The sequence below is a fragment of the Rosa chinensis genome, chromosome 1 (assembly GCF_002994745.2).
Source record: "Rosa chinensis cultivar Old Blush chromosome 1, RchiOBHm-V2, whole genome shotgun sequence".
NCBI lineage: Eukaryota > Viridiplantae > Streptophyta > Magnoliopsida > Rosales > Rosaceae > Rosa > Rosa chinensis.
In genome coordinates, this window is record NC_037088.1 from 64345440 (window position 1) to 64368318 (window position 22879).

General features: G+C 40.6%; 3 protein-coding genes across 4 annotated transcripts; 2 read left to right on the forward strand and 1 right to left on the reverse strand.

Moving 5' to 3' along the window:
- Nucleotides 1-5224: 5224 nt before the first annotated feature.
- LOC112182350 (heavy metal-associated isoprenylated plant protein 31) lies at nt 5225-6193 on the reverse strand. The gene is made up of 3 exons (XM_024320835.2): nt 6006-6193; nt 5806-5884; nt 5225-5713 (listed from the first exon to the last, which is right to left on the reverse strand). Exons 1-3 carry the CDS (start codon nt 6009-6011, stop codon nt 5385-5387), a joined length of 414 nt encoding a protein of 137 aa, XP_024176603.1. The 5' UTR covers nt 6012-6193; the 3' UTR covers nt 5225-5384.
- Nucleotides 6194-14732: 8539 nt separating this feature from the next.
- Nucleotides 14733-17879, forward strand: LOC112172144 (O-glucosyltransferase rumi homolog). The gene is made up of 6 exons (XM_024309359.2): nt 14733-15232; nt 15829-16397; nt 16572-16764; nt 16876-16940; nt 17028-17238; nt 17342-17879. Exons 1-6 carry the CDS (start codon nt 15137-15139, stop codon nt 17699-17701), a joined length of 1494 nt encoding a protein of 497 aa, XP_024165127.1. The 5' UTR covers nt 14733-15136; the 3' UTR covers nt 17702-17879.
- Nucleotides 17880-19207: 1328 nt separating this feature from the next.
- LOC112177737 (O-glucosyltransferase rumi homolog) lies at nt 19208-22780 on the forward strand. Of its 2 annotated transcripts, none has more exons than XM_024316021.2 (6): nt 19208-19791; nt 20757-21358; nt 21498-21690; nt 21809-21873; nt 21971-22181; nt 22305-22780. In XM_024316021.2, exons 1-6 carry the CDS (start codon nt 19627-19629, stop codon nt 22665-22667), a joined length of 1599 nt encoding a protein of 532 aa, XP_024171789.1. In that variant the 5' UTR covers nt 19208-19626; the 3' UTR covers nt 22668-22780. The 2 variants fall into 2 exon arrangements, with proteins under 2 accessions (XP_024171789.1, XP_024171827.1); XM_024316059.2 differs by having other exon boundaries at nt 20760-21358.
- The last annotated feature ends 99 nt before the right edge of the window (nt 22781-22879 follow it).

Here is a 22879-nt window from a genome sequence, read left to right on the forward strand (position 1 = left end):
GATGGTTGAATTGGTCCACAGATATCCCCTTGGATTCTCTGTAAGAACGGAATGAGTATTTTAGGATCCTTTGCGTAGGACGGTCTCGGTCCTAATTTCCCGAAGGAACAAGCTTTGCAAAATGAGCGAGGGGCCTTAGAAGCAACCAATGAGGATTTTGGTTGGGCCTGAGCGTCTGTAGCGCTATTAGAAGCAAAATGTGTGACTACATCTCCTTCTATGGCATTGTAGCTATTTGGAGGAACAATCATGGCGTTATGCTCATGGTTGGTGTCATCACATGGGACTTGGCCAGCCTTATGGCGCCCCAAGACGGCTGCAGCACCAGATGCTGCAATTGTTGCGGTCTTGTTAAGTCCAGGAATCAATTCTCGATTCTTGCTTCTTCTCACTCTGAAGAATGGATGTCCGTGTGAAGTCTTTAGTATACGGAGCATCATATCACGACCAGGGTGCCCTAGTCGGTCATGCCAAAGCCAATATGTGTCAGAATCCAAGAGATCTTCTCTTATGACATTATTGGATTCAATTGGTCGAATTGTAGTGACATAAAGTCCACTAGATTGACACATAAGTTTCTCTAAGATGCGCTTTCGTCCGCAATCATTAGAGGTAATGCAAAGGAACTCTTTTCCGTTCTCAGTATGCGTTTCCGCATGGAATCCGTTGGCTCTTAAATCTTTAAAGCTCAATAAGGTTCGATTTGCCTTAGGAGCATAGAGAGCTTCAGTGACTTTAATCAAGGTGCCATTTGGCAATAGGAATTGGGCCATTCCATGTCCTTGAACTAAACCTGATGGCCCAGCCATCGTAGTCATAGTGGAATATGTAGGCAACTTCTCCAAGAATAATTGCCTATGTCGTAGAATGGTGTGCGTAGTCGCACTATCAGCGAGACATTGTAGTTCATCCATTCCTTAAGAGAAAAGCTCGTAATTAAAAAGGGAGTCATAAAGGAAAGAACTCAACTTTTATTAATAAGCCAAACGGAATTACATCATCATTTATTTCATCAAAGAAAGCGTAATCCAATAAACTTAGTTAATGCAAAGCAATGGTAGTCGTCTAACTTCTTTCGGTAATTCCAATGCAAATGTGACCAGGTGAGTAGAGAGATGTTGGTGGAGCAAAGGCTCGCTTAAGTACCAATTATCTCAAAACCTTCCTAGACATCACAATTACATTGAGTACGCCTACTTTTGAAGAAAGATTAATCCCATTGGCATCTACTATAGGATAATGTGGCGATTGCCTACATCTCTTGGAAAATGAAAAGACTTAATCAAAATCGCCAGTTTCTGGGTTTTGATTTTTGTCGTCTTCCACCCTTAGATCGAGATTGCCATCTTGATCTTCTTGTTCCATGTAATTTGCCTCCCTTGCTTCACGATACATTTTGTACGCGTTTGCAACATTCTGGGATGCTTTACATGCCCTTGCCCAATGTCCAGGTAGTCCACATCGGAGACAAGCATCATTATGGTCAGGTTCCCTTGATCGAGGTGCTTTAGGAGCACTTTGAAAACGGTTGTTTCCATTGGTGGTGTTACCACCATAACCGGAGGCTTGGCCTCGCTCTCTCTTCACACGTTTACCTCCACGGTTCCGTGCACGCCTATCTTGGCGGTTTCCTTCCTCTTTAGGGCGAGAATATGGACCTGAACGTCCATAATTATCCCTTCTTTTAGGGTTTCGCTCCTTGCGTCCTCCCTTGGAGGTGCGACTATAATTAGACTCCGGAATTGACTTGGTTCCCACGGGTCTAGAGTTATAGTTCTTCACAAGTATGTTGTCGTGCTTTTCAGCTACGTTCATGACACCAATTAGCTCATGAAATCTTGTGATACGTCTAGCATTGATATCAATTCGATAGTTTTTAGCTATCATTAATGCAGAGACAGGGAAGGTAGAGAGAGTTTTCTCGATCAACATCGTATCAGTGATTTGATGTCCACAGAATTCCATCATAGACTTGATACGAAGTGCTTCCAAATTGTAGTCAAGAACTGTCTTGAAATCACAGAAGCGGAGGCTTTGCCATCTCTCTTCTAAGTCGGGAAGCAGGGAATCACGGACGTTGCCAAAACGCTGCTCGAGTTCTACCCATAGCTTTCTTGGGTCTTCCTCATTGAGGTACTCATTTTGGAGCGCGTCATTCATGTGCCTTGTCATGAGAATGATGGCTTTTGCTTCATTAGCCTCTCTCTTTGCTCTATTTGCTTCAAAAGCAAGAGCTTGTTGAGGAGTAAGCACGTCCTGACTTGGCTCTTGGATCGTACTCAGGATCCCATCAGCCTTAAGATGCTGGCGCATATCACGGATCCACCTGTGGTATCCTGCGCCTGTTGTCCCTAGTGGGTTGAAGCTCAACTTGTTCAGGTTACTCATCCTGAAGAACAACAAGAAAATAGGGTTAGTTTCGGAGCGAAAAAAGGCTACCACGAAAAACTATAAACTTTCTGAGCGTAATCGCTTTCAAGAAATTAGGGATTTTCTGAGCGTAGTCGCTTCCAAGAAAATCTTGATTCCAAGAGGGGTTTTGGATTAAATCGAAACAATGATGTATGTGGTCGATTATTTTCTTCTCAACAAATTCTAAGTTTGGAGGACTCTACAAGCTCCAAGCTTGGAGTGAGCACGAACCCCCACAGTTCGGCCTTTTTGGTCTCCCCTATGAAGAAGAAAGGGGGGTAGAATAAGGGATGTTGGAAGTCCCCGTGAAAAGAAGAGAAAAGTAATAAAAACTTCAAAAAACGGGAACTTTTAGAAAAGTTTACCTTAAGAATTGACCGGAAAAAGTGTCCGGAAAGTCGCCGGAAAAGTGTCCCGAAAGTCGCCGGAAAAGTGTCCGAAAGTCGCCGGAAAAGTGTCCCGAAAGTCGCCGGAAAAGTGTCCGAAAAGTCGCCGGAAAAGTGTCCGGAAAGTCGCCGGAAAAGTGTCCGGAAAGTCGCCGGAAAAGTGTCCGGAAAGTCGCCGGAAAGTCGCTCGACAGATGTGTCGACAGCTGCTCGGCAGCAGCTCGGCAGCTGCTGCGCAGGTGCTAGGCAGGCTGCTCGGCAGGTGCTCGGCAGATGGCTCGGCAGGTGCTCGGCAGCTGCTGCGCAGGGCCTCGGCAGATGCTCGGCAGCTGCTGCGCAGGGGGTAGGCAGGGGGTAGGCAGGGGCTCGGCAGCTGCTGCGCAGGGGGTCTGCAGGGGTAGGCAGGGGCTGTCGGCAGCACTTCGGCAGGGGCTCGGCAGCACTTCGGCAGGGGCTCGGCAGCACTCGGCAGGGGCTCGGCAGCACACTGACAGCGGTTCAGAACTTCCGGCAGCCGGTTCGGCAGGTTTCCGGCCGGTTCTGGGGGTTCTGAAACCGGTTCTGAGCTTCTGGGATCAAGGGCTTTGATATGTGATAGGATTTGGGGGTTTCTTGTAAGGTTGGTAAAATGACCTAGTTCGGATCAAGAACTTTCACTACTCTAATCGATTTCGATTCTAATTCTAGAGCGATTTCGTGCTGATAACGTGTTTCAGAGAAACTGAAGAGTGAATTGGTGAGTCTTCTTCTCATATTGAGGGGGTTTATATAGGGTTACAAAGTAGTGTAAATTTGCCCTACATACATTAGTATATTTGCTACACAATTTCTCTACCTCTCAATGTGCATTCCATACAAACCACACATTCTCCACTTCTTAAGTGCATACTCCATGATATAGACATTTTACCTATTTACTACAACACCAACGTGATTATAGAATTTTATTGCAAAAAACAAATGAAACATTCGATGAATGTATTTTTCTCATCGTCAAAACCAAAAATCTTATATGTAGAATACACTTAGAATGATGATAATTTAAATAACTAAATGATGATTGTTTGAATTTTTCGTGGTTACTTATCATTTATAAGATGAACTCGCACTCTACTTATGATTAAAATTTTGAAATAAAATCTAATTACGGAACAATGATAAATACTTCAATGATATGATTTGATGCCAACTTGTTTGATGTATCATTTGCTTATTGATTTGTACCTGTCCAAAATATACAGTGACAAAAAGATGAAAAGTACTGTTGTATCAAATTAAGCTGAACCTGAATGGACGAAACAAGTCGGTGCCTTGGCAGGCAAGTAGGCTGGGCCACTCCTTATTTTGGTACCTCTTCCATCTTTTCAAGATTCTCTTCATTCAAAAAGATATAACGCCTAACTTTCTTCACTTGCTTTAGAAAAAAAGGTCCGTATAATGAAAAAGAAACGCCAGATCTTGATCAATTCCACTCTAGATGGTCACAACGAGTTCATGATCCTACTGGTTCATAATTATGACTTTGAATTTTGGATACGACCTGAAAAAGGTTCTGGAAGAAACGAAAGTTAAAAGAGAGATGCCATGAATAAAGAAGTTGAAGATTTTGAAAGCAACAACAGAAGTGCCATGATGATGGCAGCAGCCAGCAGCAACAGTATTCAGTTTTTCTTTGTTGGAATCATTCAACTTTTGTCTTCCTCTTTAAGAATCAGTTATGCATGTGGTGCTTGTGCCTCAAATTGGAAGTTGAAATTCAATATGTTTCGACAGGGAATGATGTGTTAAGTTTTTTTTTTTGAAAAATAATGATGATGATGTGTTTAGTACTTTAGTTAGTTGAACTAATTCAAGTCAATGACTTATCCACAATGATTAATTAAGAAGATCTCGAATATTTTGAAGACTAATCATAGTCGAAACGAAGTTTTAAAATAGGGAAATATAGCCACTCTTTATTGGTAATATTTAATATAGAGGTGTAAATTATTTCGAATCGGATTGAGCTAATTGTGTCGGATAGGCCAAAACTCAATACGATTTTCAACATAATAAATGTTGAATTCATTCCATTCTCAAAAAAAAAAAAAAAAAAAAGGGTTGAATTCATTCAACTGGGTTAAAAGTATCTTATTTTGTTTATGGCCTAAAAAGATTATCTTATTATATTGGGCTGGACCAATTCAGGCCCGTTACAACTTACAAGCGTGCAATTGGTCCGGTCAAAGCACGGCCCAGGAAGGACTACTCTGTTTATAATTGGTGTAAGCGGGCCTAAAATTTATAAAATTGGGCTAACCCAAACACATTTCGAAGCCCAAAGGAGCCTGCTTTAACGGGTCAGGCTGGACCGTTCTATTTCACATCTCTACTTCATAGAACAAACCAATTAATCAAAATGCTCGGAGCAAAAAAAAATCATCGCAAGATGCAAAACTTGCTCGATCTTGAACAACAATGTAGAAGATGGACTTCCCAAACAAATGAAACCTCGATACACAACATGAAAACCAAGCAACAGAAGCCGGAAACTTGGATGACAAATCAAATAGCAGCAAAACCAAAATTGGTAACAAGAAAGCAAGCTCACATAATAGTGCAAGCATGTGGATTGTCATCACTAAAGAGTGAAGCAATGGCCTCATCGGACGCCACGGCGACTGAATAAACTGCCGGAGTGTGGAAGAAGGTGTGTACACCGGTGGTGGTTTCGTTTTTGTAGGTGTCGTAGTAATGGTTCTTAATGTATGTAGGGTACTTGTAAAATGAGGCATAATGTGAGTAACCAGGAAATGGCCATGGCTCCACTGCTTTTCCAGCTCGCTTAATTGCCTTTAGCACTTTCCTTTCATCCAACGCGTACCCTCTCACGCTTATCTTTTGGATCTCCATCTCTATTTCCACTACTTCGACACCTAAAGCAAAGAAATAAATCATTTTCACCAAGTATTAGAGGAATGCGGTTCAAAACTTGAAGTACTAGTCGTAAATAGGGATGTGGATGTACCTTTGAGCTTGAAGAGAGCTTTCTTTAACTTGGAAGCACATCCCTGACAGTCAAGATTTGGAACTCTCACCTCCACCATCTGCAAAAACCACCCACATCATATCAAATTTCCAAACCCTATTGTCTTAATAACTTCATTCAGTGCTTAAATATATATCTGTTTCACTAAGACATAGAGAGAAGGAGGAGGAGAAACTTACAGACATGATCCTGTGCAAATCAAAATTCTAACCTAAGCTAAGCAGAATGCAGAAAAATAATGGTTAGGAAATGGAAAATAAGCTAATGAATTAAGGAAACAAGAGGATCAGTATTATATATAGGAGAGAGGGGTTCTTGGATTTTGAAATTCGAGAGAGGCTTCTATCACGCGTGGATTGTGCTCAAACCCCAATGCTAATCCTCTTAATCCTTCTGCTTCACTTTAGCATATACCCTACTGGCCTACAGTGCAATTTTCCATTGCAATTGTCACACGCTCTTGAAATATGAAATGATGAAGGTCACTCACTCTCAACTTACAAAGCAGCAAAGCCATATTGACAAGTAGGGCAGGAGCTTATGATAGTTATTATTATCAACCAGGAGGTCCAACAAACATAGTACTACTTGTTAATTAGTTTAGCAACACCCTAAACATGGTCTGAGGGTTAATTAATTTGCTATGATGAATCTTAATTTGTGAAAAAGAGAAAGGCTTTTATGTATGAGTTATACACATCAAGGTCTCTGGAATTGGCTATAGATTCTCTGCAGTTGACCAGAGGCTTTTGTTGTTCTGTCTCCAAGGTTTGAACAGAGCTGCATCAGCTTTAGCACACTCTGAAAAAGAGTTTAGGACAGTACAAGAACTACTGGTTATGTTTCTCAAAAAAAGAAAGAACTACTGGATATATTAATGTACTGAGAATCTGCTTTGTTTCTTTTTTCTCTTTGAACACAACTTTACTGAATCTCAGAATCCACAGCTTTTAAATAAAGTTGGAGAAATAAAAAAACCAAATATAAGTTGCAGGAACAAAGACTAATCTTTTTTGTTTTGACTTTGTTAAGGGGAAATCAAAATGTGAAATGCTCCAACTATGCATTGCAGCACAATGTCTGATCACTTTAATAGTTTCGGGGTTTGAACCTAGGTTGGGGAGCACACCCAACTATACAAAGAACCATCAGGCCACTTGCAGTGATTAGAACAAAGACTAATCTAACAACACCCGTCCCTTTCGAAAGCTTCAATACTCTAGAGCACTATAGAACTTTTTTAACAACAACCCGAGCTATATAAGTTTATAACAAGGATTAAATTCAGTTTACCCCCCTGAGGTTTGTGGGTAATTGCATGTTAGTCCCTGTCCTTTCAATTTAATTAGTTTACCCCCCAAGCTTGTCAATTCTCCTCAGCCGTGTCCATTCCATCCAATATGGACGTTAAGTCTGACTTTTGAGGGCTAAAATGGTAATTTCAAGACTAAAAAAAAGAATTTTTTTTCTTATGTTTTATTTTATTTTATTTTATTTTTTCTGTTTTTTTATTTTTTTCTGTTATTTTTTTTATTTTTTATTTTTTTGATTTTTTTTAATTTTTCTTCAACCTATACACCACAAGTTATTATAGGTTTATAAGAACAAAAAGATACTATAAGTGGTTGAAAGCCGCTTGCTGATCTACTATATTTGTGATATATCTCTGATAAAGTGAAGAATTTTAGGAGATATCCCAAATAAAGTGAAGAAATACCTGTAAAAAATGATTTTACACTTTATCTATAAATATCTATAAAAATGATTTTACACAGATATTTCTTCACTATTTTACACTTTATTTGTAAATATCTGTAAAAAATAATTTTACACAAACATTTATTCACTTTATTGGAGATATAGCCTTGTTGAAGGAAAACTTAATTTGTGTTTAGCCCAAACTCTAGGTTACTTGACCTAGTGGTAATATGATTTAATTAGAAAGATCTAGAATCTTAATAAATGTAGAATTACTTTCCTTGTATGATTGAGATTCTATGCATTGTAATCCTCTATATAAAGAGGCTCCTATTATCAATGAGAATACACATAAATTTTCTCCCAAATTCAGTTTCTCTACAACACGTTATCAGCACGAGCCCTAACCCTGAAACCCTATAATCGTAGCCTTCAAATCCCAGAAACCTCCGCAGCTACAGTACCCCCCCCCCCCCCCCCCCCCGGCTGCTACAGTGCTTCCGGCTGCTTTTCCGACCGACTTCCGGCGACTTTTCTGGACAACTTTTCAGTCAGCTACAGTACTTCCGGCTGCTACAGTACTTCCGGCGACTTTTCGGTGACATTTTTCCCCTGCCATCTTTTAAGGTAAACTTTTCTAAAAGTTCCTATTTTTGAAGTTTTTCCTTCAATTTCATCTTCTTTTCTCGGGGACTTCCAACATCCCTTCTTCTACCCCCTTTCTTCTTCATAGGGGAGACCAAAAGCCGAACTGTGGGGGTTCGCGCTCACTCCAAGCTTGGAGCTTGTAGAGTCCTCCAAACTTAGAGTTTGTTGAGAAGAAAACGATTGACCATATACATCGTCGTTTCGATCTAATCCAAAACCCCTCTTGGAATTGGATTTTCTTGGAAGCTACTACGCTCAGAAAATTCCTAATTTCTTGGAAGCGATTACGCTCAGAAATTTCATATGTTTTCGTGGTAGCCTATTTCGCTCCGAAACTAACCTTAATTTCTTGTTCTCTTTCAGGATGAGTAACCTGAACAAATTGGACTTTGCTCCATTGGGAACAACTGGCTCTGGATATCACAGGTGGGTTAGTGATATCCGCCAGCATCTCAAGGCTGATAGAATCCTGGATATGATTCTCGAGCCTAGCCAGGACGTGCTAACTGTTGAGCAAGCTCAAGCTTTGGAAGCAAATAGAGCAGCCTTAGAGGCAAATAAGGCGAAAGCCATCATCCTAATGACTCGTCATATGGATGATTCGCTCCAGTACGAGTATATGAATGAAGAAGACCCCAGAAGACTGTGGGTCTCACTCGAAGAAAGATTTGGCAACGTCCGTGACTCCTTGCTTCCTGACCTAGAAGTGAGATGGCATAGCCTCCGCTTATGTGATTTCAAGTCAGTTCTTGACTATAACTCGGAAGCACTTCGCATTAAATCCTTAATGGAATTCTGTGGTAAAGAGATCACAGATGCGATGTTGATTGAGAAGACTCTCTCTACCTTCCCCGTCTCTGCATTGATGGTTGCTAAGAACTATCGAATCGATGTAAATGCAAGACGGATCACAAGGTTTCATGAGCTTATTGGAGCTATGAATGTCGCTGAAAAGCATGACAATATCCTTGTGAAGAACTATAATTCGAGATCCGTGGAAACAGAGCATATTCCGGAATCCAATTATAGTCGCACCTCTAAGAGAGGGCGCCAAGAGCAAAACCCTAATCTTAGGTATACTTCTGGACATTCTGATCCATATAATTGCTCTACTTGGGAAGGTAACCGCCAAAATAGGCGAACACGGAACCGAAGAGGTAAACGTGGAAAGAGAGAGGGAGGCAATGCCTCTGGCCATGTTGGTGGCGCCACCAACACTAAGAGCCATTTAAATGACGCTTTCAAAGCGCCTCAATCAATGGAGTTCGAGTAAAAAGATGTATGTTCTCGATGTGGAGTGTCTGAGCATTGGGCACACATTTGTAGAGCTCGTGAAGAACTGGTCACAGCCTACAAAGCATATTGTGAAGCAAGAGAAGCTCACTATGTGGAACAAGAAGATCAAGAAGATGATCTAGAGTGAAGGGTTGAAGACTACAAATCTGGCTGGGATCAATAGATCGCCAATTCTGTTTAAGTCTTTATTTTCAAGAGATGTAGGCGATTGCCATATTCCTTTTTATTGGATTAGATTTTCTTTAATCATAGAAACAATGATATATTCCGTTGGCTTATGAATACAATTTCGAGTTCTTTTCATTATGACTCAATTTTGATTCTGAGCATATGACCTTGTGACTACGATGGCTAGACCGTCAGTATTAATTCAAGGACATGGAATAGCCCAAGTTCCACTTGCCAAATGGCACCTTGATTACAGTTGTCACAGAAACTCTCTACGCTCTTAGGGCAAATAGTACCCTATGAATAGCCAACGAATTCCATGCGAAAATGCATGTAGAGAACAGAAATGAGTTCCTTTGCATTACCTCTAATGATTGCGAACAAAGACGCATCTTAGAGAAGTTTATGTGTCTCTCTAGTGGACTTTATGTCACTATTCGAGCTATTAAATCCAATAAAGTTATGAGAGAAGATCTCTTGGATTTAGACACATATTGGCTTTGTCAGGACAGGACATATATGATGATCCGTCTACAAAAGACTTCACATGGACATCATTTCTTTTGAGCAACATGAAGCAAGATGCTGCCATAAATGGCACCAACCATGGGCATAACTCCATGGTTGTTCCTCCTTGTGGCCATGCGCCATACATGCTAATTTCCATGGCTCCCACGCCATGATGGGAGATGTAGTCACACATTTTGCTTCTAATAGCGCTACAGACGCTCAGGCCTAACCAAAACCCTCATTGGTTGCTTCTATGGCCTCTCGCTCGTTTTACAAAGCCCATTCCTTAGGGAAATTAGGACTGAGACTGTCCTATGCAAAGGATATGACAATACTCATTCTGTTCTTACAAAGAATCCGTAGGGATTTTGTGGATTGATTCAACCAACTTGCGGACGCTTAAATATTTCATGATGTTGGTTGACACGCAAACACGCCGGTCACGTGTTGTGCCATTGTCCACCTATAAGTGCTACTTATGCTACACTCCTAGCACATATCATGTGACAACGGGCTCACTCCCCGAATCATCATATTCAGTCAATTGGATTTGACTATGCTAGAGAGTTTACATCGAAAGACTTTCGATGGATATTGCAATGGGTTTGATGTTGGACATCACATTCCCATGTACACACCCAATTGGTCTCGCGGAAACGACTACGATGGTAGTCCGAACATTGGTAATGCGCACCAATCTTCTTACATCCGCTTGGGGTGATGCGATATCGCATGCAGCCTTGCTAATTCGTCTACGACCTCACGCCACTCAATGTACCTATGCGTTACAGCTAGTGACTGGGTACACGTATTTTGTACTTACGCACATTTGAGTGAGCCATTTATGTGCCACTTGCGCCGCCACAGCGCTCTATGATGGGTCCTTACAGACGAATGGGCAACTACGTTGGATTTGCGTTTCCAACAATCGTCCGCCACTTAAATGCCCTTGCTAGGCGATCTCCTTACCGCTAGATTTGCGGATGTCACTTTGATGAGACAGTCTTCCCGTCGTTAGGGGGAGATAAGAACACTTATGTTCAACAGGAACGACAGGAATTGTCATAGTCTGTCCCCACTATGTCTCATCTTGATTCCTGTTAAAGTGACGAGATCACATAATTATGCTGCAAACATGCCTGCAAGGAAGGACGTCCCTATGAGAGGACATAAGCGCCACCCTACACGGAGGTAGGCATGGCGCCAATGCCAAAGAGAGTGGCACTCTGGCGTTACAGGCCCTGGCCCCAGCTAGGATGCGTGGAAGGCCCGTGGGTTTGAAGGATACTTTGGCACATTCCAATCCTTTAATCATCAAGACTCACAATCCGTCTCATGAGTATCTTCCGGGTTATGGTTATCGTTGGGGGACGCCTCAACGTCAAACCCTATTCCTGAGAATATAGAGCTCTATGAAACTTACACTAGTGTACATGAGATGTGGGATAGAAACTCCATCATAATTGATGATGTAGTTACGCATTTTGTTGCGCATGAGTTTGCTGAGTCCAATGATATCGAACCACGCTCCGTTGATGAATGAATGCCAACGTAGAGAGTTTTTGGCCTAAATGGAAAGATGCGATCCAAGTTAAGATGAATTCTCTAACGAAGAGGAAGGTTTTCGAGCTAGAGATGCCAACACCTCCTAACATAAAACTTGTTGACTAATGGGTCTTCGTTAGAAAGCGTGATGAGAAAAAGAGATGGTAATCTCGCCTTATGGCACAAGGCTTCTCACAAAACGCCCTGGAATCGACTACGATGAGACATATTCTCTCGTAATGGATGTCATTGCACTCCACTACCCTGTCAGTTTGGTAGTTTCCGAATAACTGAACATGCAGCTTACAAATGTGGTCACTACGTATCTCTATAGGGATCTAGATACGGAATATACATGAAGGTTCATGGTGAACTTCATTTACCCAAGTCAAGTGGCTCTAGACCATGGAGCGCGTTTACAATAAGGTTGAAACGCTCACTAAAGTGACTACTTGATTGGGAAGGGATATGCCCACGCGTTTATATAACAAGTTTCAGATTCTATCGCGGTTCATGTTGGACATGATCTTCATTAGAAGCCCTTAAAGAGTTAAGGGAAACCGCTGAACACATGAAATCTGAGTTTGAGATGAAGGATTTTGGGAGAACACGATTATGTCTCGGTTTGGAACTTGAGCATCGTGTCGATAGATGCTTAGGCATTTTGACAAGGTCAAGCCTCCAAGCACCCCATGATCGTCTGTAGTCTTGATCCTGAAAAGGATCCTCTTCGTTCGAAGGATGATGACGAAGATGCGCTAGGGGCAGAAATGCCCTAGTTAAGTACAATAGGCGCATTATTGTACTTATCTCAATGCACAAGACCGGACATCTCATATGTTGTGAACTTGTTAGCTAGATATAGCTCTGCGCCAACGCGACGCCATTAGATTGGTGTAAAAGATATCTTTCAATACTTGAGATGTATGAATGATATGGGCTTGTTCTATCCCTACAAAGAGATGATGGATTCGGACCCATCACACACCAGGTACGCCGCCAACACTGGCATGCGTTCTCTATCCCCATCCCAAAACGACATGTGTTTTGGAAGGTTTTGCTGATGTTGGGTATCTCTCTGACCCACACAATGGTCATTCCCAATCCGGTTAAGTGTTCACCATGGGAAAAGACCGTGACACCTTGGAGGTTTACATAATAGACCCTAGTCGCTATATCTTCGAACAATACAGAGATCATTGCTCTTCACGAAGTGGTTCGTGAATGTATATGGATTGGATCCATAATTACACATGTTCGAACAATTGTGGTTTGAAATCTACCACAGATGAGCCTACGAGCATTTGGGTTAATGATACTTGTTTTGAACAAATGAGGCAAGACTACATCAACAGCGACAACACCAAGCATAATCAGCAACAACAGACACTCCTCGAGATCAAAGTGAACTAGGTTCGATCTGAGGATAGTGAGGCAGACTTGTTTACTAAGTCATTGCCCAATACCACGTTCGAGAAACATGTGGCAAGAATTGGCTTGCGGAAATTATCTGAACTCCCATGATCGTAGTCATCAGGGGGAGGTGCAGACATCAGGGGGAGATGTCTACATGTTCGTCTCGAATCGTGAATGGTGTGTTGTGCTCTTTTTCCCCTTCGACCGAGGTTATTTTTGTCCCACTGGGTTTTTGTTACTCGGCAAGGTTTTTAACGAGGCAACGAGAGAAGCACCGCGTTTGGGCAACACAAGGGGGAGTGTTGAAGGAAAACCTAATTTGTGTTTAGCCCAAACTCTAGGTTACTTGACCTAGTGGTAATATGATTTAATTAGAAAGATCTAGAATCCTAATCAATGTAGAATTACTTTCCTTGTATGATTGAGATTCTATGCATTGTAATCCTCTATATAAAGAGGCTCCTATTATCAATGAGAATACACATAAATTTTCTCCCAAATTCAGTTTCTCTACAACAAGCCTAAAATTCTTCTCTTTATCGGAGATATATCATAAATATCGTAGATCAGCGAGCGACTTTCAACCATCTAGAGTATCTTTTTGTTTTTATAAACCTATTATAACTTGTGGTGTATAGGTTGAAGATAAAATTTATATAGAAATAAAAATAAAAAAAAGATAGAAAAAATAAAAAAGAAATTCCTTTTTTTTTATAGTTTTTTTTTGTCTTGAAATGACCATTTTAGCTCTCAAAAGTTAAACTTAACGGTCCAAATTAGACGGAATAGTAGAAATTAGACACGGCTGATTGAAATTGGAAAGCTTGGGGGGTAAATTGATTAAATTGAAAGGACATGGACTAACATGAAATTATTCCCAAACCTTAAGGGGGTAAACTGAATTTAATCCTTATAACAACTATTTAGTAATTAATACAATCTACATGAGGCTAATGATAAATATTCTCTTCTCTATTCTGTCTATTCAAAACCAATGAAAGGGTTTAACTTTGTTTTACTTTCAATTTTCGATCTTTGGCATACCAAACATTGTCATGATTTGTAACGCCTTCTTTAGGAGCATAATCATACCTTACAAATTTTCACAGATAATGAAAAAAAAATTGATAAATCAGAGAATGAGATGTAAAAGGTTGACCTTTGACCTTTTGGCATAGCAAACATTGTCATCAGAGAATGAGATGTAACTTCAATTAAGGGACTTAATTACTTCCAAGTTCCAACTTTAAAAACCTTGGTTTTGTAATATAATCATTGCAAAAAGGATTTGTATCCTCTGAAGAGTTTCTTTTTCTTTTGTGTAATACAGGACAATAAGAATTGGTTTGCAAAATTAACAGAGAAAAAATTCTAGAAGTGCCAGCATCCAAAGCCACAGAAGTACAGAACTAAGATTCTTTGTTCTGAAAAAAGTTCAATAGTTCATGCATAATGCCCATTACACTATTTTTTATGAAGTCTACTTTGTAAATTGAATAATACCTATTTTTGGCTAATAATATAATGCCAATTACACTACTGTCCACCTATCTCTCTCTTATTTATTTCGTCAAAAAAAAAAAAAATCTCTCTCTTATTTCACTTCACTTCCATCTTTCTCTTGGTTCCTACTAGTTCCTTTTGGATCTAACGTTTCTCCGAAATTTCCAACCTTTCTTTCTTTGTTTTCTACTTATGGTCATTTTCTAATTAAGAAAGCTCTCTTCTTGATCAAGATTCATATCTCAAAGATTCCATCTTTATTACAAACACCAAAGGTTGAACCTTTATGACCTCCAAATAAAACGTAGCCTCAACCAGCCAAAACTGAACCAAACCCATTTCAGAAAACAAGGATTTCCATGTACCCAGTTTCTGAAATCCATGGAATTTGGTTTCTGAATGCTGCAATTGTCAGACAAATACTAGAAAGGGCAAAGAGTGAGTTGAAATGAATGCTGCAGAGGTATGAGAGACAGCAGAAGGTGTCATTTTCCAGAGTCCATCTTGTTCCTGCCTGCGCCCATTTATGGAGTCTCCTGTGAGATCTTTTTCGCCTGTGTTGGTCTTCCTCCTCCTCTTCTTCGTCGGCGCGTTTGTCTGCACGCGCCTCCTTAACTCCACCGTAAGATTCTACCACTCTGTTTTACGGGAATCGTTTTTTAATTGTTCTTAATTTCCGGTGATACTATCGTTTGATTGGAACCTAACATGTGCTTTGCAACCCTAGCATAGTACTAGGTATTAATGGACCTTATTGCTCCTCAATTCAATACCACGCCTATGCTCATTATGTTTTGCATGTTTAGCATGAGTCCTTGAAATATTAGTTACCCTACGTCAAAATCTCATGTTTTACAAATGGAAGACTTATAATCAATTCCTAATCAAAATAGCGTGTTACTAAATATTGAGTGATGTAAATAAGCAAAATTTGTGGTAAACAACAAAGGGAAAAAGTTAGAAGGAAAAATGTTTGCTCCAATTTATACTTATACAATTTGGATATGTTAAAGTACCGAGAGTTTTAACAGAAGCGGAGATAGATTAAATTGCTCTGCATGCAAGCTTTGCAATACTAGAAAATTTCTAGTTAATTATCTATTTCTTTTGGTCAATGACATTAATTAGAGTGATATTGATGAAATGCACTTGGTGAAATTTGAAACTAGTACCTTATTCTTTTGCCATTGTTGTTTTTTTGTGGTATACCCTTCCTAGTTCCCATGGGAAACGAACGGAACATCCCAATTATACCCTCAGCAAACCCATGTTCTTCCCAAAACGCCCGCAAAGAGACTCGAAATCCCACTCAACTGCACTGAGTACCACCTCACCCGAACCTGTTCCTCAAACTACCCCACCACCTCTTCTCCAGACCAAGATCCTGACCGTCCATCTCCACCCACGTGTCCGGAGTACTTCCGCTGGATACACGAGGACCTGAGGCCGTGGGCCCACAGGGGGATCACAAGGGACACGTTGCAGGAGGCGAATCGTACGGCCGATTTTAAGCTGGTGATTGTAAACGGCAAGGCGTACGTGGAGAGATACAGCAAGGCGTTTCAGAGCAGAGACACTTTTACGCTGTGGGGGATCCTACAGTTGCTGCGTAGGTACCCAGGGAAAGTGCCTGACTTGGAGCTCATGTTCGACTGCGTTGACTGGCCGGTGATTCCGTCAAAGAACTTTAGCGAGCCCAATTCTACAGCCCCGCCACCATTGTTTCGTTACTGTGGGGATAACAGCACACTCGATATAGTCTTCCCTGATTGGTCCTTTTGGGGATGGTAAGAATTCTCGACATTTTCTTTGAAAAGTTACACTTATCATTGGTTCGACATTTTAAATGATCGTAATTGATAGTTTAGTAACATAACAATAACTGTGATTGTGTGATCATGTAAGAAGTTGCATGAACATTTTGCTAGTAATGCTAATGACTTGCCTTGATCTTTGTCTAGGCCTGAAACTAATATAGCTCCATGGGAGAACTTGTTGAAGCAGCTAGAGGAAGGTAACAAGAGGAGCAGATGGGTAGACAGACAGCCTTATGCTTATTGGAAGGGGAATCCGGAGGTCGCAGAAACAAGGCAAGACCTCCTAAAGTGTAATGTTTCCGAGGAACAGGATTGGCATGCTCGCGTTTATGCTCAGGCAAGAGTCAAGCTCTTCCTCTTTAAAACTGTTCCATTTGTACCTATCGTCTGCATTTTAACCACAATACGGATTATGGAAGCTGACAATGTACTTGGAAATCGACTGCAGAATTGGACTCGAGAAGAAAAGGAAGGGTTCAAGAAATCGGATTTGGCAAGCCAATGCATTCATAGGTACAAAAATCCCACAATACATTCTGGTGTTCATTTGCTTTGTTCCACACATGAAGTAACAGTGTGCTATGGAAATACTAATTGTAGGTATAAGATCTATATAGAAGGATCTGCGTGGTCTGTGAGTGACAAGTACATTCTTGCCTGTGATTCTGTTACCTTAATAGTAAAGCCCCGATACTACGACTTCTTCACGAGAGGTTTGATGCCGGTGCACCACTACTGGCCCATCAAGGATGATGACAAGTGCAGGTCTATTAAGTATGCTGTAGATTGGGGAAACAGCCACAAGCAAAAGGCAAGTGTTGACTTTGAGGCTTTTCTGAATAGTAAACTACTCTAACTTAACATTCCTGAATATTAATTTTCTCATATTGCATTACTTTTCATGGATTCTTCAGGCACAAGCCATTGGAAAGGCAGCAAGTAACCTAATTCAAGAGGATTTGAAGATGGACTATGTGTATGACTACATGTTTCATCTTTTAAGCGAATATGCAAAGCTCTTGCAATTCAAGCCCACTATACCTCAAGAAGCTATCGAACTCTGCTCGGAGGCAATGGCATGCCAAGCGCAAGGACTAGAGAAGCAATTTATGATGGAATCCATGGTGAAGTGTTCTGCAATCACTAGCCCATGTACCATGCCTCCTCCATATGACCCTCAATCTCTCTTTTCAGTACTTAGGAGACAATCAAATATAATTAAACGGGTAGAAACATTGGAGAAGAGTTACTGGAAAAATCAAAATAAGCAATAATAGAAAGTTTTCTATATTTCTAGACAACTATGTATACATATGAGTTATTTTGAGTTGTAATTTCCACTAGACAATGAAAAAAATTTAGTTATTAAGGGAATGAAATGTAAAAGGTAGACCTTTTGGCGAACTTAGGATTTGTAATTAACTTCAATTACGGGACTTAATTACTTCCAAAGCCAGAGGAATTAGTTTCTGCAGCTGGAGAGTGGCAGTTACAATTTGATGCAGCCAATGCGAAAGCTAACAAGTGTGAATCGAGAAGAGATGTGCAAGGAACAACGAAAGAGAATCTGAATTTGGAGTGTCATGTTTGGAAACCTCCTAATTTGGGCTGCCTCAAGATGAATTTTGATGGGTCAACGGATGTTAATAAAGGTGTATGTGGGTTGGGAGTTATTTTCCGAGATCATCAAGGAAATCTACGGGGGCTATGGCAGTTCCCCAGGTTGGTAATATTTCACCGAGGGCTGTGGAGTGTTTGGCATTACTACATGGTCTCATGTTTGCTCTACATGTTGGATTTTTGAGTTTAGAAGTTGAGGGAGATGCGCAAACAGTACTAAATGCATTGCATGATGTGAGTGGTGATCTAAGTTCGGAATGCCATATTTTAGATGAAGTTAAGCAGTTAGTTTTATCGTTTTCTAGTTATAATTGGCACTTTGTGAAGCGTGATTGTAACATGGTTGCACATCGCCTTGCAAAGGAAGCTTTGCAGTTAAGTCAACATTTTTTGTGTTTGGAGTCACGGCCACTTTAGCTCCATCAGTGTGTCAGTATGGACTTCACTTGTGAAGTCTAAATTCTAAAATGGGGAGAGTCTTCTTTAGAGCTCTTTGTACCCAATATCATTGTAATCTTCGTTCTTTAATGAAGTTATTCATTGATAAAAAAATAAAATAAAAAGTTCCAACTTTATATACCTTGGTTTTGCAATATAGTTATTGCAAAAAGGTCTTCCATTCCTTTGAAGAATTACTTTTTCATTTATGTAATACAGGACAATAAGAATCGGTTTGCAAAATTAATAGAAAAAAAAACTCTTAAAGTGCCAGCATCCAAAGCCACAGAACTGAGATTCCTAAAACAGAACCAAGTTCATGTTTCCTCTTTCTTTTGGCAAGGAGTTCATGTTTTCTTTGTTCAACCATAAAGAAACTACTAAATGGGTAACTCATACTTGTATTCCTTAATGGCTAAAGTAGAGCATCTTTTTTTTTTTTTTGCTTGTATTCCTGATTTGTAACTTTGTATTAATGAAATGTAGTTGTTTCATGTTTGCCAAAAAAAAAAAGTAGACCTTCTTTTTGTCCTCCAGCATTTGTTAAGTCCACAATAGAAACCTAAAAGAGAAATTAATAAACAAAACAGAGCAGCCAGATTGTTGAGAGAAATAAACTAGGCAAGCATGAGAAGCCACATTGTCACAAGATTCAACATTTCAAAAAGTGCTTGTAAAATTGAATAATACCGACCTTTGCCTAATAATTTGTATAATGTCAATTACAACTATTCTCCACTTTTCTCTCTCTTCTTTCACCTCTCTCTCTCTCTCTCTCTCTGTCTCTTGGTTCCTTCTTGTTCCTTTTGGATCTAACCCTTCTCCAAAATTTCCAACCTTTCTCTTTGTTTTCTACCTTATGGTCATTTTCTAAATAAGCAAAGTCTCTCTTCTTGATCTAGATTCATATCTGAAAGATACCATCTTTATAATTATAAACAGCAAAGGTTGAAACTTCATGATCTCGAAAACGATTGTAGCCTGAGCCAGCCAAAACTGATCGAAGCAAACCTACTTCAGGAAACAACCATCTCCGGGTACCCAGTTCTTGAAATCCATGGAATCTGGTCTCAGAAGGCTGCAATTGTCAGAGAAATACTAGAAAGGGCAAAGAGTGAGTTGAAATGAATGCTGCAGAGGCATGAGAGACAGCAGAAGGTGGAAGCTTTATAGTCATTTGTCAGAGTCCATCTTGTTCCTGCCCCCATTTATGAAGTCTCCTGCGAGATCTTCCTCGGCCGCGCTGGTCTTCCTCCTCCTCTTCTTCGTCGGCGCGTTTGTCTGCACGCGCCTCCTCAACTCCACTGTAAGATCCCACCACTCTCCAATACTACTACTGCTGTTTTCCAGTTTCCAGTGATCATTTTTTTTAATCGTTTTTTAATTTCCAGTTATGAAATCTAGAAAATGGTAAACGACATTTGTCATAACAGTATGTTCGTCGTCGTGGGCACGTCGCGGAGCCTAACATGTGCTTCGAGTGTCGGCTAAAGTGTTGTCGTTTTAATGTAACGTGTCTAAGACTCCGCAACCCTAGCATAGTAGTATTAATGCTCCTCAATTCAATACCACATGCTTAGCATGTGTCCGTGAAATACTAGTAATACTAGTTACCCTAAGTCGAAATGATGACCAATTGATTAGAATATCGTATCGGTAATACTGAGTATTACAAATGCGCAGAAATTGTGGTAACTGAACTATGAACTATGGGAAAAATTTTAGAAGGAAAGATGTATCCTCTAGCTTATGTCTAAACAATTTCGATGTGTTAAAATATTGTGAACCTTAACAGAAATTGAGATAAATTAACTTGCTATGAAAGCTTTGGGATACTGGAAAAACTTCTGTTTAACTTTCGATTTCTTTTAACCGCCGCAAGTGGCTTAGTGATTCTTGTCAAGTTGGGTGTGTTCTCCAACCTAGGTTCGAACCCCAAAGCTGTTAAAATAGTCAGGCACTGCAATACACAGTTGGAGCATTTCACATGCGCCGAAGGGGTTTATCTTGAGCTTAAGAAGCCTTTGAATTCCTCTTGATAAAGTAAAAAAAAAAAAACTTTCAATTTCTTTTGGTCAATGACATTAAATAGAGTGATATCGATGAAATGCACTTGTTGAAATTAGAAACTATTTACTCTATTAATTTATTGGTGTACTATGGGAACATATTTTTACCTTTTTTAGTTTGTTGGTAACGACTCTAGGTGGGTCAAATCTCTGTCTAATACTATTGGACCATTATTGAAATGTACTTTTGTGCTTTGTGTAGCAGACACAGACTCAAGTCGGTACTTCGGCCCAAGATTCAATACTAACGACCAGAGCATCCCAATTATACCCTCATCAAACCCCTGTGCTTCCCGAAAAGCCCCCAGAGATACTCGAAATCCCACTCAACTGCACTGCGTTCGACCTCACCCGAACCTGTCCCTCAAGCTACCCCACCACCTCCTCCCCGGACCAAGTTCCTGACCGTCCGTCCCCACCCACGTGTCCTGACCACTTCCGTTGGATACACGAGGACCTCAGGCCATGGGCCCACACGGGGATCACAAGGGACACGTTGCAGAAGGCGAGGCGTACGGCCAGTTTTAAGCTGGTGATTGTAAACGGCAAGGCGTATTTGGAGACATACGTCAAGTCGTTTCAGAGCAGAGACACTTTTACGCTGTGGGGTATCCTACAGTTGCTGCGTAGGTACCCAGGGAAAGTGCCTGATTTGGAGCTCATGTTTGACTGCGTTGACTGGCCGGTGATTCTGTCAAGGTTCTATAGCGGGCCCAATTCTTCCGCCCCGCCACCATTGTTTCGTTACTGCGGGGATGACCGCTCACTCGATATAGTCTTCCCTGATTGGTCCTTTTGGGGATGGTAAGAACTCTCGACGTTTTAATGATACGAATTGATACCCTAATGTCATTAGATTTACAGTGATGGTTGTGTGACGATATGAGAAGTTGTACGAACATTTTGGTGGTAATCCTGCTGACTTGCCTTGATGTTTGTCCAGGCCTGAAATTAATATAGCTCCATGGGGGAACTTGTTGAAGCAGCTAGAGGAAGGTAACAAGAGGAGCAGATGGGTAGACAGACAGCCTTATGCTTACTGGAAAGGGAATCCGGCTGTCGCGGCAACAAGGCAAGACCTCCTCAAATGTAATGTTTCCGAGGAACAGGATTGGAATGCTCGCGTTTATGCTCAGGCAAGTGTCAAGACATTCCTGTTTTAACTGTTGTGTTTTGTGGCTCTCATCTGCATTGGCAATAATGTAGTTGAAAATAATGCGGAATCTGACAATATTACTTGAAAACCGACTGCAGGATTGGTCTCGAGAAGTAAAGGATGGGTTCAAGCAATCGGATTTGGCAAGCCAATGCGTTCATAGGTACATAAATCCCATAATACATTTCAGTGTTCATTTGCTATGTTTCAGAGATGGAGTAACTTACTTTGTTTGTTCTATGCACATATACTAATTGTAGGTATAAGATCTATATAGAAGGGTCTGCTTGGTCTGTGAGTAACAAGTACATTCTTGCTTGTGATTCCGTTACCTTGATAGTAAAGCCCCGATACTATGACTTCTTCACGAGAGGTTTGATGCCAGTGCACCACTACTGGCCCATCAAGGATAATGACAAGTGCAGGTCTATTAAGTATGCTGTAGATTGGGGAAACAGCCACAAGCAAAAGGCAAGTGTTGTCTTTGAGGCTTTTCTGAATAGTGAACTAACTTAACGTTCCTGAATATTCATTCTCTCATATTGCATTGGTTTTCTTTTTCTCATATTGCATTGCTTTTCATGGATTCTTCAGGCACAAGCCATTGGAAAGGCAGCAAGTAACCTAATTCAAGAGGATTTGAAGATGGACTATGTGTATGACTACATGTTTCATCTTTTAAGCGAATACGCAAAGCTCTTGCAATTCAAGCCGACCATACCTCGAAAAGCTATCGAACTCTGCTCAGAGGCAATGGCGTGCCAAGCAAAAGGACTGGAGAAGCAATTTATGATGGAATCCATGGTGAAGGGTCCTGCAATCACTAGCCCATGTACCATGCCTCCTCCATATGACCCTCCTTCTCTATTTTCAGTACTCAGGAGACAATCAAATTCAATTAAACAGGTCGAAAAATGGGAGAAGGGTTACTGGGAAAATCAACATAAGCAATCATAGAAAGGGTTATATACTTATAGACATCTACGTATACAGATGAGTTATTTTGAGTTGTAATGAGCAGAAATAATTTCCACTAGATAAATGCATAGCATTCTGTTTTGTGCTTTTGAGAAAGAAGTTTCAAATTGGTAAAACCATTCATAGTATTACATTAAGCTACATCATTGGTATATATGCAACCACACAAACAAATAGGGAAGATGGGAATT